The following is a 16,428-nucleotide window of genomic DNA, read 5'->3' as shown; positions in this document are numbered from 1 at the left end:
TATTTATGTTATTTACAATACATACACTAGAATACAATACATTCTCACCTGTATTTATATTGTTAGATAGATAAACAATGATACAGTAGAATGCAATACATTCTTACCTGTATTTATATTGTTAGATAGATAAACAATTAGTTTATTTCTTACATGAAATTTGTCAAAACTTAAATACGTTTTCTATTAGTTTATTAACATTATCGTGAGTACATCCCATATTTAACAATCTATCAAGAAACTAAAGTTAAATGAAACACAGCCTTCCATATCCATGTGTCCACCCACTGTATTTAAGCTAAAATTTCAATTGTGCATAACCACATTCAGCAAATTTTTAATTCTGAATATAAAGTAGCTATGGGAGAAAAGACTTCTTGCTCTAGTCTATCAGTTTCATCAGTCCTGAAATTCAAGTCTGTGTTTCCAGTCTTTCTGCTACGACGTTTAACGAGACAATCCACATTAAACAAATAGCTCAGATATCTTAAGGCATGGGCCCGGCATGGCCAAGCGTGTCAAGGCGTTCGACTCATAATCCAAAGGTCGCGGGTTCGAATCCCGGTCGCAACAAACATGCTTGCCCTTTCAGCCGTGGGGACGTTATAATGTGACGGTCAATCCCACTATTCGTGGGTAAAAGAGTAGCCCAAGAGTTGGCGGTGGGTGGTGATGAATAGCTGCCTTCCCTCTAGTCTTACATATCTAAATTAGAGACGGCTAGCGCAGATAGCCATCGAGTAACTTTGAGCGAAATTTAAAAAACAAAGCTCTTAAGGCATATGCCATTATAATAGCTTGCTTCTGTGAAAACTCCAGCAAAATGCGAAGTAAGTCAACTACCTTAATTAAAGGTTGACGTAATTTAGTTATCTTTATTATGTTAAAGAAATCCATCAATGGATCCAAAAACTCTTAACTGAGTTCCTTCAAGGCTTTACGGCAAGTAATTTTTATTCCAACAGTTTCTGTCGAGATATTAATCAAGTGTTTCTTAAAGAGCTCTTTTCCTGAGAAGATATTTGACACCCTGAGTGAACAACAGCTCCTCTCCACTTCAGGAAATTATTTAGCCTAACGCGAAGTAGTCATAGCTATTTAATCTCTGAAAAAGTAAATTTTATTTTAATAAAGTTGTTTTCCTCTGGCATTATAAATGTTTTTTTCATTGTCCTTATTTCCAGCGTTAATAATGGTTTCATCATCAGGTACATGAAAAATTCCTGAATGGTTCCTATTTAATAAATCGCTAAATTGTTATGTCTAATTTCACACAACTTTTGTACATTGTGAACATCATTCGTTGTGTAATTACATATATATACTCACAGAACTGCAGGTTATTTGGACTTACAGACGTCTATCATCTTACGAACGATCTATTGACCTGATTTATGAGAGCGTTGTACACTGTCCTTCCAGTAATAATTTAATACGTAGTCCAAAAGAGGCGGGGCTCTACTAATAAAGTTTTAAAAATATTTTGTAGCACCACTCTTAGCTTGTTAAACACTGCAATTCTGCTTGCTTGTCACGCCTTAAACTAAGTTTAGACGAGTTTCTGGCACATGTTATCTGCATTGTTGTTTCAATCACCTGATCAGCTGATGATGAATAGTAAGTACAGTTTACTTTGCAGTAAATGAATTCCTCCAAAGCGTTTATCAAGTGTCAATATTCACGATTTAGGTTCCGAATCGTTTATGATGTTGCTTTGGTAATTAACAACACTTTCCCAGCTCATAGAAACATGTCACGACTTCTGGGAAGTTTTATTTGGGTTATTTTGCTAACGAAGGCTATTTAAACATGCAGCCACTTCACATAGAAGTCCCTCGCTTATCAGAATGTAGCCTTACTACTTTGTTCCCGTCTTTCATGATTGGTACAGTTTTCAGCTGTGGATTCCCAGAAAAGATATGAATTGGTTAACTTAGCTCCTTTATGTATGTGAACGACCGTTAAAGAATTTACAACAAATAAAACGTGTGTAATGGAGATATTCTAGACCCCTATTTCCAGTGGGACAACAGTACGTCCGCGAACTTACAACGCTAGAAACCGGCTTTCGATACCCGTGATGGGCAGATAGTTCTTTGTGTAGCCCAAACACGGGCCTGTATTACAGATGACACACGTTCGCAGGTAGCCATACTGAATGCTGGAAATACCCTGCAACAACGACTTCTGGTTTTCTTTTAAAGCCAATAGATGAATATTTCCTCTAACTTAACGTTTCTTAGATACCATGCTATAAAATATTCTTTAGTACTCACTGATCTAACGTTGGACATATCACGTACAATCGAGCTTTGAAACTATTTCATCTAATCAGTTTTCTCTGTTTCCGTGGACTATAATATTTTTTTTTTTTGTTTGTTTGGAAATTTCGCACAAAGCTACTCGAGGGCTATCTGTGCTAGCCGTCCCTAATTTAGTAGTGTTAGACTAGAGGGAAGGCAGCTAGTCATCACCACCCACCGCCAACTCTTGGGCTACTCTTTACCAACGAATAGTGGGATTGACCGTCACATTATACACCCCCACGGCTGGGAGGGCGAACATGTTTAGCGCGACGCGGGCGCGAACCCGCGACCCTCGGATTACGAGTCGCACGCCTTACGCGCTAGGCCATGCCGGGCCAGGACTATAATAAGGCCTCTTTAAAAGTTGTTCAAGTTACAAACTTTTATCTTGCAAACACTTTACTGCCGCTAATCTATCCAAATGGCCTGCCTCTAGTTTCAGTCCCTGAACTTCCTATTGTATAGATATATAAAAGAATTATACTTAAGACTCTAGTTTATTACCATATTTCTTCTCTGTATCTCTGTTTTCACTGAACTAACGTTTATTACGTGTTCCAAAATCTCCTAACTTACCATTAACTCTTTGAGAGACGTAAAGTGTATTAAAGTTTAACGAATCAGCCAAGAATAGTAACTCGAGAAACAAAATATCAGTCTAAGTTTTCTTAATCAGTAACATTTCTTTGTTAGTTAAGCAGACAGATATTAAATAACTCTAAAGTTAAGCCTAGTTTGATTAGGTCATCTCATGACTCTAAGTACACCAAGTTCACTATGTTTCAGAAGAAATTGGAGCTACTCTTCTACCAGGAGTCCACGATGGCTGGTCTCCACATCCACTTTCTTACGCTGAAGTGCCAGTGACGTCTGGTCTTCATTCTCCTGCTTTATTACATCCGGCACTGCATGCTCAACTTCCGGTAATTATGTACTACGTAAGAATTATTATGGTCATGTTTTTACATTAGGTGTCAGGTTTTCTTTAAACAAAATATCAGTTGCACTGCTTTCTGCACATCGCATGCTTTCTTTAAATTGTTTTGGTCACCAAACCACTCTGACGTCACTCTTTAGTTTTCTTAATACAGCTGAAGCTATGTTACTTCTAAGAAATATTATTTGTAAAGCATCCCACTTAATGTATTATTGTAAAGGAAAAGAAATGTACTTTAAATTAATCGGAGAATAAATTATCGAGTCAATTACTAGTTTAGTATTATTTTAGAATTTTCTTAGGGGTTAATGACCTTTAACTCTTCTCTTTTATTTTTATTATTTCTTTTGATTACAGCCCCCTTTGACAGTACACCCAGCTCTTTCGCACGCTGCTCTTGCGGGAACTGGAGCTATTCACGCCACGATACCACCCTCCCATCTGGTGGCGAGTCCGGCGTTAGCCAGTCCTGTAGGCTCTGCCTCGTCTGTATCTAACACACCTCCCTGTTCAACTCTCTTTGTTGCAAATCTAGGCCAATTTGTTTCAGAACAAGAACTCAAAGATCTCTTTGGCTGGTACAAATATTTTGTTCTCGAAGTATCAAAGCTAATGAATTAACAGTAAAAATTAAAACACCCGTTTTGTTGTGTCCACGTCTACTAACTACCATATTTTTTTATGACAGACTACAATTTTTACGTTAATTAATTGTACTAACTTAGGATTTCTTGGATATAACGAGTAAACCGATATTCGTCAGTCTTTTTTTTCTCCATAAGATTGTCTAAGAAACAAATTAGAAAATTGTTTATAGGAAATTAAAGAAATAAATCCTTCATACAGAAAAACAATCGTAAAAAATGCTGACAAATTACAAAATTAAAATGCCTGAACATTTCTCATTTTAAGATTTTAATGGTGATTTAATTATTTAATTGATATTAATTTAGCTGTAAAATGAATAAATTTGGCTAATTAGTAATAAATAAATGTTTAAAATATTCTTTCCTTCAGTCTGTATTTACTAACTGTCACTAGATGGCGGGACGATCATTAAGTGCTGATTTCGTGTCTTTGATTAGACAAAATAAAATTTTAAGAACAGTGAGACATTTCCCGACTGATTTTAGTCTGATAATTTTAGTCTGATAGACTGATAATATTTCTACAAATATAAATTTAAAGATAAATCTTTTCTTTTTTAGTTTTCCTGGTTTCTGCCGTCTGAGAATGCACAACAAAGGAGGAGCACCGGTGGCTTTTGTTGAATATCAGGTAAGACAACACCTTATCACAATCTTTAAAGTTACTCACATACAATAATAAAACTTTTAAGAAATAGCAAACGTGCCCGAATGAGTTGATGCCTTATTATTTTGGAATATATATGTTAAGAATATTTTAATAATAAGTTTTGTCTTTGGTCATTTTTGTGTGCGTCTCGTGATCCATTTCTCATACATACACGTTAGACAGGTTAGCGGTTCCTATACCTGTAATATGAAATAATATCAGTATCTAATTCTAACGTTCCAAAATGTTCCATGTTTGTCATAGTTATGACAGTTATTGTTAACAACAAATTCCTTTATGTATTAATAAGATTAAATAATATATTTTCGTCTCAATTACGATTGTTTAGTAACCATTTACATTGAATTACTAACGACAACCCATTAGATGAAATAGATCCATTCAATTAATAAATAATTTTCAGTGTCATTCTCTGATTTGACGTTACATTCTGTTGGTAATTTTATAGTTCTTCAAACATAACTTAATAAAAACCTATTAAAACTGTTGATAATTTTATCTTTGTTCAAACATAACTCAATAAAGAAGCTATTAAAACTGTTGATAATTTTATCTTTCTTCAAACATAACTTAATAAAGAAGCTATTAAATCTGTTGATAATTTTTCTTTGTCCAAACATAACTTAATAAAGAAGCTATTAAAACTGTTGATAATTTTATCTTTGTTCAAACATAACTTAATAAAGAAGCTATTAAATCTGTTGATAATTTTATCTTTGTTCAAACATAACTTAATAAAGAAGCTATTAAAACTGTTGATAATTTTATCTTTGTTCAAACATAACTTAATAAAGAAGCTATTAAAACTGTTGATAATTTTATCTTTGTTCAAACATAACTTAATGAAGAAGCTATTAAAACTGTTGATAATTTTATCTTTGTTCAAACATAACTTAATGAAGAAGCTATTAAAACTGTTGATAATTTTATCTTTGTTCAAACATAACTTAATAAAGAAGCTATTAAAACTGTTGATAATTTTATCTTTGTTCAAACATAACTTAATAAAGAAGCTATTAAAACTGTTGATAATTTTATCTTTGTTCAAACATAACTTAATAAAGAAGCTATTAAAACTGTTGATAATTTTATCTTTGTTCAAACATAACTTAATGAAGAAGCTATTAAAACTGTTGATAATTTTATCTTTGTTCAAACATAACTTAATAAAGAAGCTATTAAAACTGTTGATAATTTTATCTTTGTTCAAACATAACTTAATAAAGAAGCTATTAAAACTGTTGATAATTTTATCTTTGTTCAAACATAACTTAATAAAGCTATTAAAACTGTTGATAATTTTATCTTTGTTCAAACATAACTTAATAAAGAAGCTATTAAAACTGTTGATAATTTTATCTTTGTTCAAACATAACTTAATGAAGAAGCTATTAAAACTGTTGATAATTTTATCTTTGTTCAAACATAACTTAATAAAGAAGCTATTAAAACTGTTGATAATTTTATCTTTGTTCAAACATAACTTAATAAAGAAGCTATTAAATCTGTTGATAATTTTATCTTTGTTCAAACATAACTTAATAAAGAAGCTATTAAAACTCTTGATAATTCTATCTTTGTTCAAACATAACTTAATAAAGAAGCTATTAAAACTGTTGATAATTTTATCTTTGCTCAAACATAACTTAATAAAGAAGCTATTAAAACTGTTGAATAATTTTATCTTTGTTCAAACATAACTTAATAAAGAAGCTGTCAAAACTGTTGATAATTTTATCTTTCATCAAACATAACTTAATAAAGAAGCTATTAAAACTGTTGATAATTTTATCTTTGTTCAAACATAACTTAATAAAGAAGCTATTAAAACTGTTGATAATTTTATCTTTCTTCAAACATAACTTAATAAAGAAGCTATTAAAACTGTTGATAATTTTATCTTTGTTCAAACATAACTTAATAAAGAAGCTATTAAAACTGTTGATAATTTTATCTTTCTTCAAACATAACTTAATAAAGAAGCTATTAAAACTGTTGATAATTTTATCTTTGTTCAAACATAACTTAATGAAGAAGCTATTAAAACTGTTGATAATTTTATCTTTGTTCAAACATAACTTAATAAAGTATGTTTCGCTGTAAAATATAATAGAGTTTAAGGTTTAAGACCTTTTTTTATCAACTGAAGTAAAAAAAAGTTTTTACTTTCATTTTCTAGTCTTGCAACTTTAAAACGATGTCAAATGGGTTTATTACATTACGAAACAACAGCACGATATTGTATGTATTTTATTATAACTAGTTCAACATTTTTAATAGCAGTAAAGAATAAGTTTTTATGTATTATCTAAATGGCAAATTTTTGTTTTTCACAAAAATAGCACTTTTTGAGTTCGCTAATACAATTTCAGTTTCTTATATTAAACTCATAATTAACTTTATTTTAAATTAAAATATATTTTCATGTGGACTGTGTATTATTTACAGAAATAATGAGGGGTGTCATTAAAAGCCTAGGTTGATCCACCACATCATAAAACAATAAAATGTGTTTGGATATGGTCTCGGTGGATTTCAGTAAACATGAACATGTTATCTGTTTGTGGCAAGTTTAAGTTTAAATTCCATTTCCAAAAAGAACTTGGTCTGTCATAACTTAGAGTTCCAAAACTTACGTTAGTTATAGTCAATTACTGACTCCATACCACACAAGAGACTTGGTCTGTCATAACTTAGAGTTCCAAAACGTACGTTAGTTATAGTCAACTATTGACTCCATACCACACAAGGGACTTGGTCTCCCAAAATTTTGATCTTATAAAACGTGCGTGGAAAAAAATCCACGCTTGGTCGAAGTTACGCTACGCTAAGTGATCCACATTTAGAAGGATGGTCAAGGACATCTCTCGGATGTCAGCGGTGTTATCTCGTTTCAACACACGAACAACATAAAGTCGCTACAAATAAAAGTCCAGTCATGACATGTAACATTAAAGATCTGGACATCTCAACACGCAGCAACAGTTGTATTGATATTACAAACGTTACTCTGGCGGAATGCTGTACTCGCATCGCGTGTTTTTCATGGTCCCTAAATATTCATCGTGACCAGGACACATGTCTGTTTTTTGAGTTTATGGCATATAGATGTTTGAAATCAATACTGTAAGTTGATATGAGTGATGGATAGATGATATCAAGCTAAAATGTGCTTCGACTCGGCATCCTGGAATATGAAGGTGTTATACACTGATATTTACACAGTCTGTCGTTAAAGCTGCCATTATGAACAACGAGAGCGTAAGTGTCGTAATTTTATCAAAACACATACAAGCGTGCACGTGTTAACTGTCTATATCTTGGAAGTCCAGCGTGACAAGGATTTAATGTTTCATGAGAAGTCTATTTCGTTGGCGCTACATTCGTAAATATTCTAATCCACTTATAATGTATGCCATTTTAAGCCGTTACTGGCACCAATACGTTACAGTTTTATGAAACAATAATAAACAGTTGCCTCGAAATTCAACAAAACTGTGGTGTTAAAAATCACATTATAGAAGGGTCTTAATATAGTCATTTGTAATGAAACTAAATCATTAGTAGTGTTTTAATTACTTGTAAAATCAAAATTTAACAAAATACCTTTTCTGAAGTACAAGTAAATACACAAAGTGTCACGAGTAAATAAATAAAATTATACGGAAATTTTATTATCAGTAAATAAGTAAAAAAAAAGTAAATACGTAAATCTCGTCTTGTTACTTGCGTATTTATCAAGTGATGTTTTAATCATCAAATGTTTAATCACTATAATAATTAATTAATCTTACGTAAGAGTTTAATGTAAAAGCATGGAAAATACGTACTGGTTTTGTTGCTGAGAAATATATTTAGTACTATAGGGTGTTCTGTCTTTTTTTTCTGCCATTTATATCTGAGAATTTATCTACATTGCTATAAAAATATTTATATTAATTTCCCGAAAGAACGCTAGTTGGCTTGGTTGTTATTTTAACAAATTACTTATGTCATAGATAAATGGATAAACTCTCTTCTCGCTGGAAAAAAAAAATTGATCCCATCAATTCCGTTTTCATCTTTAAAAGTTAAGCCTAAAACTCCAATCATTTAATTATAAATTTTTCTTTTAAAATATAAGACAGATACGTTTCAACATATCCCTGTTCCACTGATACGTTCATTAGAAAGACAGGCTGTAAACTAGCTTCTGTATATTAGGCAGCAAACTATTTGATAGAAAAATAAAGAGGGCGTTGAGTAATTTATTAATAGTTGAAAAGAACTAGAAGTTCTACACCCCATGTGCAACCCGTACCAATTACTTGTTTTTGTTTGTCTGTTTTTGAATTTCGCGCAAAGCTACTCGAGGGCTATCTTCGCTAGCCGTCCCTAATTTAGCAGTGTAAGACTAGAGGGAAGGCAGCTAGTCATCACCATCCACCGCCAACTCTTGAGCTACTCTTTTTATCAAAGAAAAATTGAATTGACCGTCACATTATAACTCCTCCACGGTTGGGAGGGCGAGCATATTGGTGTGACCGGGATTCGAACCCGCGAACCTCGAATTACGAGTCGAACGCCTTAACACGCTTGGCTATGCCGGGCCACCAATTACTTAAATGCGTGTTAATTTCATCTTGGGGTTTATTTGTATAGTACTTTTACTAACATTTTAGGCTAGTTTAAGTGCTTTTTACGCTTAAGAAAGATGAATCTGTATCTCAGAGGTTTATAATGCTAAAATTCGGAATTCGATCCCCACTGGTGACAAAATTTCAATAGCTCATTGCATATCTTTGCGTCAAAATGAGTGAGTTAATGAATGAATTATGGAACTTCTCAGGATCGCACGAACAAGTCTTGTATCGTTTTTCTTTTGAACAGACATTTTCGTGGTAAAAGTACAATTTAGAAACCTCGGTTGAATTTTATGACAACTGATCCTTTAGACAGAGAAATGAGAGATGAAGTTCTGAACTTTCATTGCTTATTTTTGAATTTTAAATAGTTAAAACCCACATAAAAAGAAATATGTGATTAATATTCCGATGGAAGCTAAAAGTTAAACCCAAAACGTCTCTTCCTGGAAGTCGTATTTGAAAGTTAAACCCACAGTATCTCTTCCTGTAAGTCGTATTTGAAAGTTAAACACACAGTATCTCTTCCTGGAAGTCGTATTTGAAAGTTAAACCCACAGTATCTCTTCCTGGAAGTCGTATTTGAAAGTTAAATCCACAATATCTCTTCCTGGAAGTCGTATTTGAAAGTTAAACACACAGTATTTCTTCCTGGAAGTTTTAATTCAGAAACTTTCTGTTTCTCAGGGCATTTTTGTAACTGTTTTTATCCAATCATATTTTCTAATAGTCACCGTTTAAAGAAATCCAAAATTAAGTCCGTTGGAGTAGAATTATTTTTAGTAAAAGCTATAGAATAATTCCAAAAATATTTTAAAAAACACACGCATAAAAGTAATTTTGAATAGCACATACTAATATTATTTAGAGTTTAAACATTTCATATTTATATACATTTATATATTTTTTCCTCAACTGCCGAGTTAAAAGAGGTGAAATTTCAATATATCGTTCTCAAAATTGCAAACAATTAAGGCTCGCATTTGCCAAAGCCTAAAGTCAAGATTTAAAGACGTAACAAAATATTAAATATATAATTCACGTTGCTTTCCTTCTCATGGGCTCTATCATGGGAAAGTTTTACCAGATTAATTTTCTCAGATTAATGTAGCTCCTGCTAATTTTGTTCCTTCCTCCAGGACGTACGTCTAGCATCGCATGCCATGAATGCTTTCCAAGGCTACGTTTTGTTTTCTTCAGATCGCGGAGGAATCCGAATTGAATATGCTAAGAACAAGATGGGAGAGGTAGGCCTAACGTGTCTCCATCTGATGATTACCTATAATCAGTGCAAAAGATTTTTTATTCTTCAGCTGCTTCTCGTATTAACGGTCATTAATTTAGATGTTGAATTATTATCTTTCGGTAAGTAAGTAGTAAACTAAAATTATTTCACGCAGTCATTTAAGTACAAGATGGGAGAGGTAAGGCCTAACGTGTCTCCCTCTGGTTTATGAATTACATCTAACAATATATCATTTTTTATAACAAAATCAATAAAATAAGCTAAGGCAGTGAGCTATTTTCAAATAAATAAACATTCAATAAAATATTTTTTTTAATCAAAAAGCGAGAATAAAATTGTAAATACGTATTAATATGAAAGAGATAATTAATTTTGATAAGGTAACTTTTGTCGAAAGCATCTTCCGTATATTGTAGCTAGTTTTCACCACATACTGTAAAATTCAGGGCTGTAAGGAAGCCACATGCATGCACAGTTAGCTTACAGATTTATAACTGAACATAGCGAAACAAACTCATCTGAAGTTTTTGAGAGAGAAAAAGAGAGAATTATTGTCGAGTTCTAGGCCTAAAACCCTTTAATAGTGTTAAAAATAAAACAAAGCCAACAAGCGAATTTCGGGAAATTTAAAACAAATTATTTGAAAATAGCCAACAATGGTTGCAATGTATCATTTCTGAATAATCGGGAGTTTCTCAAATAACAAAACGGATTGAATATAATTTACATTAAAAAACTACTTGAGGTTGGGATGTTTTCTGATTTATTATCAGTTATAAGCAAACAACATTTTCCTATTTTTTTTGTGTTCAGCATTCCCTGTGAGCACTAAATATACTCGTAGATGCCTTCGTAATATGCTTAAAGGTTTCGTTGGAGTTTACAGATATAGGTAAAACAGAAAGTATAGAAGAAATTATACAAAGCAACTTAGTTAAAAGTAAACTATCCTTTAGTTTCAGAACAGTTATAGGAGGCATGTACAAAAAAAATATTATTAGAGGATATGATGAAATAACGTATTTTTATTTTTATTCTTAAATTAGGTCTCTCGTGATTAAAAGAAGATATTATCCAGTGGACTGGCAGTTTGGTGTTTGATAATTAAATTAATGACTTATGTTTAAGTTGTTAAAAATCGTTTTAATATGGTGTAGTATAGTTTAAAACATATGAAAATGTTTAAATGGAAACCGAGTTACACAAAAGTTTGGCGTTTTATTTTAAGAAGAGTGTTTTGACTAGTTTAAAACTTTGATTTCAGAGGTCTACGATAACGATTAATATTTTGTATAATAATTTAATATTATGTTTTGTATATTTAGGGCGTTTTGAATATGTTTCTTGAGAAAACATTGTGCAACTTAATGTATTAGGAAAACTGTATCCATTGCAACTGAAAACAAACTATAATTTTTCTTACCAACCTGAGGTTTCAGTTTTGTTAAGCACAATATGACCTTCAGCACGAGAGATATCCGTATTTATGTTTAATGAATAATGTTATCTGAGTTTTCCTCTGTAACAAAATTATAGGATCCATATTCCATTTATTATTTTAGTATCACCAAATTTGGATTGTTCAATAAAATAAGTATTGTCTTAAAAGTCAATGGACTTTTACAATAGTGATAATAAATATAATTATGGAAGAATTTAAGAAGGTTATTTCCAGTATTAACATAAAATTCCAATCGGGGGAAAATCGTGTATTAAAAATGTTTCTAACTTTTTAAAAACCTTTAGGAAACTAACTTTGTAGCTGACTCTCATTCAACTTTAGTTAGTATGAAATGTTTTGATGTAACAGGGTTTAGTTATGAAACTGTCCAAATGTTTCTATTGGCTTTAAGATTAGAAAGTCTTAATGACCGTGTGACATGAAAACCTATATAACATATCTATAGATTCGTTAATTCATTAGTGAGCTCAATAGATTTGTTATATTTTACATTCAGTTTCTGATAGGAACAAGTTTTGAAATAGGAGTTGTATCTTTTCAGACGTAAACTACATGGTTTTGACAAATTTTGAAATAGGAATTGTATGTTTTCAGACGTAAACTACGTGGTTTTGACAAATTTTGAAATAGGAATTGTATGTTTTCAGACGTAAACTACGTGGTTTTGACAAATTTTGAAATAGGAGTTGTACCTTTTCAGACGTAAACTACATGGTTTTGTAAGAAGTGTATTTTTGATTCTCCAGTCTATATACTTGAAACAAATGTGCTATAAACCATCTCTTTCCGGTCATGTGTTTACTAAACGAAATCACGGGAGTATATACGGTAAGAAAAATATATTTATATTTGTAGTATTTGATTCAAAGTTGTGTGGGTACATTTCTAGTTGCATAAGTCAGAATGTGTTGTTATATGAAACGTTTTCTATATTGTGGATGAAATACTGAACAGAATACGAACAAAAATGCTTCATAAAAAGTTAAATATCTGGTCAATAGATGGTTTCCTTTTGTTTTGTGATGTTGATAATTATAAAACGCCCGTAATATGTTTGTCTTTCATGAAAACTAAACACAATTTTGGTAAAATATGCTTTATTTATTTCGAATCATTGTTAAAAGAAAGTGTTACACGAAGGACAGTTTCGATTTTTTTTTAATGTGAGTGTAGCAGTACTGAAGAATTCTTTAAGTTTTAAGTTTGAAGCTGAATCGTATTGTTGGGAGCTGTAAAGAATTTGAAAAAAAGTATAGAGTGTAATTTATGTTCAAGTGTGTGAAAAATTTGGTTTATATTTTACTTTCAAAGTACTAGCTATTGGTGAAACACATTAGAATAGGTGGCCATTATTTTTCCTAATGTTATGGCATTCTTTCAATGTGTAAAAAACTGGTTATAGTGAGTTTTGTTTATCTTATTATTGAATAATCCATAGGAACAAGACATCCTTCTAACTAAGCAGAAAAAAACAAATAATCGTATATTTTGTGATAAGAACAAATTATCTGAGTGAGAATTTAACTTCTGAAAGTTTCACACATATCAGAGATGTTTTGATAAGACATTCTCATTGGACTGAGATCGTTCCAAACGTTTCCACTGGTTCATGTTCATTTCATTATTCCTCGTTACATTTCTCTATATTTTCATATTTAGGCTATTGCTGCAGATGACAGCTAATAATTGTTTGTGCAAAAATCATGACAAGACAAATAAAAGCCACTATGCAAGTAATCCCTATTGCATTCTTATAGTAGAAACAAGCCAACTGTGATTACCTCGCATGGTTGCGATGGTTTATGAAGATTCTTGGAAATTATTGTCATTGTGGCTAGGATTTCCTTTTGGTTTTCTCATATTATATCAGTGTTTAGAATAAAGTATTAGAAGTGAAATTAACCATAATTATAATTAAGATGTTATACAGTGTGACTTTGAATACATTTCTATTAGGATATGTCACGAGTCTGTTTTATTTTCTAGTCGCGACACCTAAGTCGGGTTTCAAAGATGGGTCCAACAAATACCCTACCTTCTAAGGATAGATAATCCATTGAGGATTTCCATATATACAAACAGTTGGTATAGAAACGAGGATTTCCAGATATTAGGTTTCGCTGTCATTCTAGAATGAGATATCTATCCTATCTTTAGTTGAAGAGTGTTATATTGACGATATATATGTCCTGCTAATTTGTTGTATTTTTACCCTCGCTGATACAAATACGTTTTTTGCTAACTTTCATCATCTATACGTGTTCAGTCTACTTCTATAATTCTTCCTCTTACAAAGCTGTGCTCTATCTTTCTAAAACGTATTTAGACTTTCTTAAGCCTCTTTCCTATTCGATTTTAACGATATTTATATCAAATTGTCTGCTCTTAACAAACAAATGTTCTTTACTTGTGTAAGTATATTAGTGTAGTCTTCCTGGACGAAGACTTTTTCTTTTGCTCTTATTCAGCTGTCCTTGGAAGTTTTATACATTGCCTGGCCTATAATCTTCTGATAGTGTGTTCGAATTCAATCTCTGGGTTGTTGATATGCAAGGTTCAGTTTTCATTACGTCATATTATTCCAGATCTGATAGATGTTCAGTTTTATTAACTCGAGCGGTTTCCTTATTTATTGACCCCATGATTACCTTTCTACAACATTTGTTTTTATTTCTTCTATCATCCTCGAGAATTAGGAGAATTAGGTTAAGTTTAAGAAATTCATATTAGGCCTAATGAACAGATCTGCCCCTACTGGCCATTGTAGGAAACAGACGTGCTAGCACATCCTGAGAATAGAGTTATTCAAACAGTTCAGTCCTAGCACGACAATGAAACCAGTCTGAAGAAAACTGTGACTTTTAACATAAAGTTACTCAGTACAAACTTCTACTGTAAAATAGATAAAAATACGCTTTTAAAACATAAATATTACGTGAATCAATGTATATCAACAGCTGGTTAAAAAAACAGTATTGCTCATTTCTCTTGGTAAAAGATGAAATAAACTTTATTTGGATCTATGGCATTGAAGTCAGGACCAAATGACTTGTTTGTACATTGTCATAACAAACTATACATTGATGATGAACCTCTTACACCTCTTAGCGAAAAAGAAAAGTTCAGTTTTATGAAGCAGTTTTAAAATCCGTCACATTTCGTATACTTAAACTTCGCTTTCGGATTGGTCGTTTATTCTTTGGAACTGTTGAGCACGAGGTTAGTTAGCAAAAATATTTTAACAGAAACGTTTTTTTGAGCCATCGCTTCTTCTTGCACACACAAAGGGTCATTCTAAATCTGACCGTTCGTGCGGATCTGACCTTTGTTTGGCATCGATCCTATAGTATGTATATTAGATTTTAGTGGCCCATCTTTAACAATGTCGTCTCAGTTTATGTTTTGAAATATATGCGGGTGACTGCAATTTTTCCCAGATTCGTGTGGCTTGTGAATCAGAAAAAGACCACTTTTAAAATAAAACATGCTATTAAAAAATTTATTAATATTGTATCCGAAACGTTCAAATCTATGTAATTTATTTTTGAAAGTGGAATTTGTATGCCATTCTAAAAATAGTTTTGCATCTATCTAAATTTTTTATTCGCACCGGCGTTTAAGAATTTAGAAACGTCCGAGGTTATCCCATAACTGATTGAAGAATAAAATCAATACGTTCACATTAAAAAACAAACAAACAACATATTCACGGTAAACATTTATGTATACATTGCTTGTGTACCTTCTAATCACGAACAGGGACCATTGCGACATATTTTAGTTTTCTTTTGAATTCGCCCAGTTTACGTAACAAATACAGTTACTGTAAATACACGTTTCAGAGGCATTCGAAAAATATTAGGTAAGTATACAAATGAAACATAGAGGTGCAGGTAAACTACACTTTGCTATTTTAGTTATTATAAATGAGCCGGAGTGAGTGCTCAGTGACATAGACTTATATTTTGTATTAAAAACATGACATCTTTTTCACCGAAATTGAAGAGTCTGCTTGCGTTCACACAAAATGTCCTGTATAGCAAAAAAACACTAAGAAATTTGCGTTTTTTGTAGCGTTTCTGCACGTTTGGAACAGGGTGGTTTAAGGGTTAAAAAAAGACGGAGTTACTAAAGATAAGTAACAATTCACATCGTATGTCATTGTCTGTATGAGACAATACAAAATAGAATTACTCAATCTCAGGATGCCTTGTAGGAAATGCACTTGTTAATTTATCACTTACTGATTGATAAACTTTATGGAAATATTTTGGTGGAAACGAGTTACTTGTCAGACCTTTAAAGGTTTCTGGAAATGTTTGACTTGCTGTTCTCAAGGTGAAAGACAAGACATATTCGTGGTACCTGTGTAGATTGCTTTATGACTGAAGTGTAACTTGGTATTCTTTAGAATCAGATTAGTGAAGTAATAAACCCAAATTGAACCATATTTAAGATATAAATATCTGTCAGAGAAGAGGACGAACTCCTGGAGTTTTTGGTTTGTATGACTGAATTTTTAGCAATCGTCTCTCAGA

At 32.0% G+C, this 16,428-nt stretch overlaps 1 protein-coding gene across 5 annotated transcripts in view; it reads left to right on the top strand.

Annotated features, from left to right (window-relative positions):
- The window catches only part of LOC143231885 (RNA-binding protein, mRNA-processing factor 2a-like), a 442,935-nt gene extending 431,161 nt beyond the window's left edge, over positions 1 to 11,774 (top strand). The window contains exons 6-10 of one of the 5 annotated variants that reach the window (XM_076466657.1): positions 3,093 to 3,244; positions 3,601 to 3,821; positions 4,452 to 4,521; positions 10,322 to 10,429; positions 11,475 to 11,774. In XM_076466657.1, coding sequence (XP_076322772.1) covers positions 3,093 to 3,244; positions 3,601 to 3,821; positions 4,452 to 4,521; positions 10,322 to 10,429; positions 11,475 to 11,489 — 566 coding nt within the window. In that variant the 3' untranslated portion in view covers positions 11,490 to 11,774. The remainder of the gene's footprint in view (positions 1 to 3,092; positions 3,245 to 3,600; positions 3,822 to 4,451; positions 4,522 to 10,321; positions 10,430 to 11,474) is intronic. The other 4 variants (XM_076466658.1, XM_076466659.1, XM_076466660.1 and 1 more) reach the window with 4 other exon arrangements.
- Positions 11,775 to 16,428: the final 4,654 nt, after the last annotated feature.

Source organism: Tachypleus tridentatus, chromosome 11 (assembly GCF_004210375.1).
Source record: "Tachypleus tridentatus isolate NWPU-2018 chromosome 11, ASM421037v1, whole genome shotgun sequence".
NCBI classification, from domain to species: Eukaryota; Metazoa; Arthropoda; class Merostomata; order Xiphosura; family Limulidae; genus Tachypleus; species Tachypleus tridentatus.
This window is presented reverse-complemented; position numbering and strand designations above follow the sequence as displayed.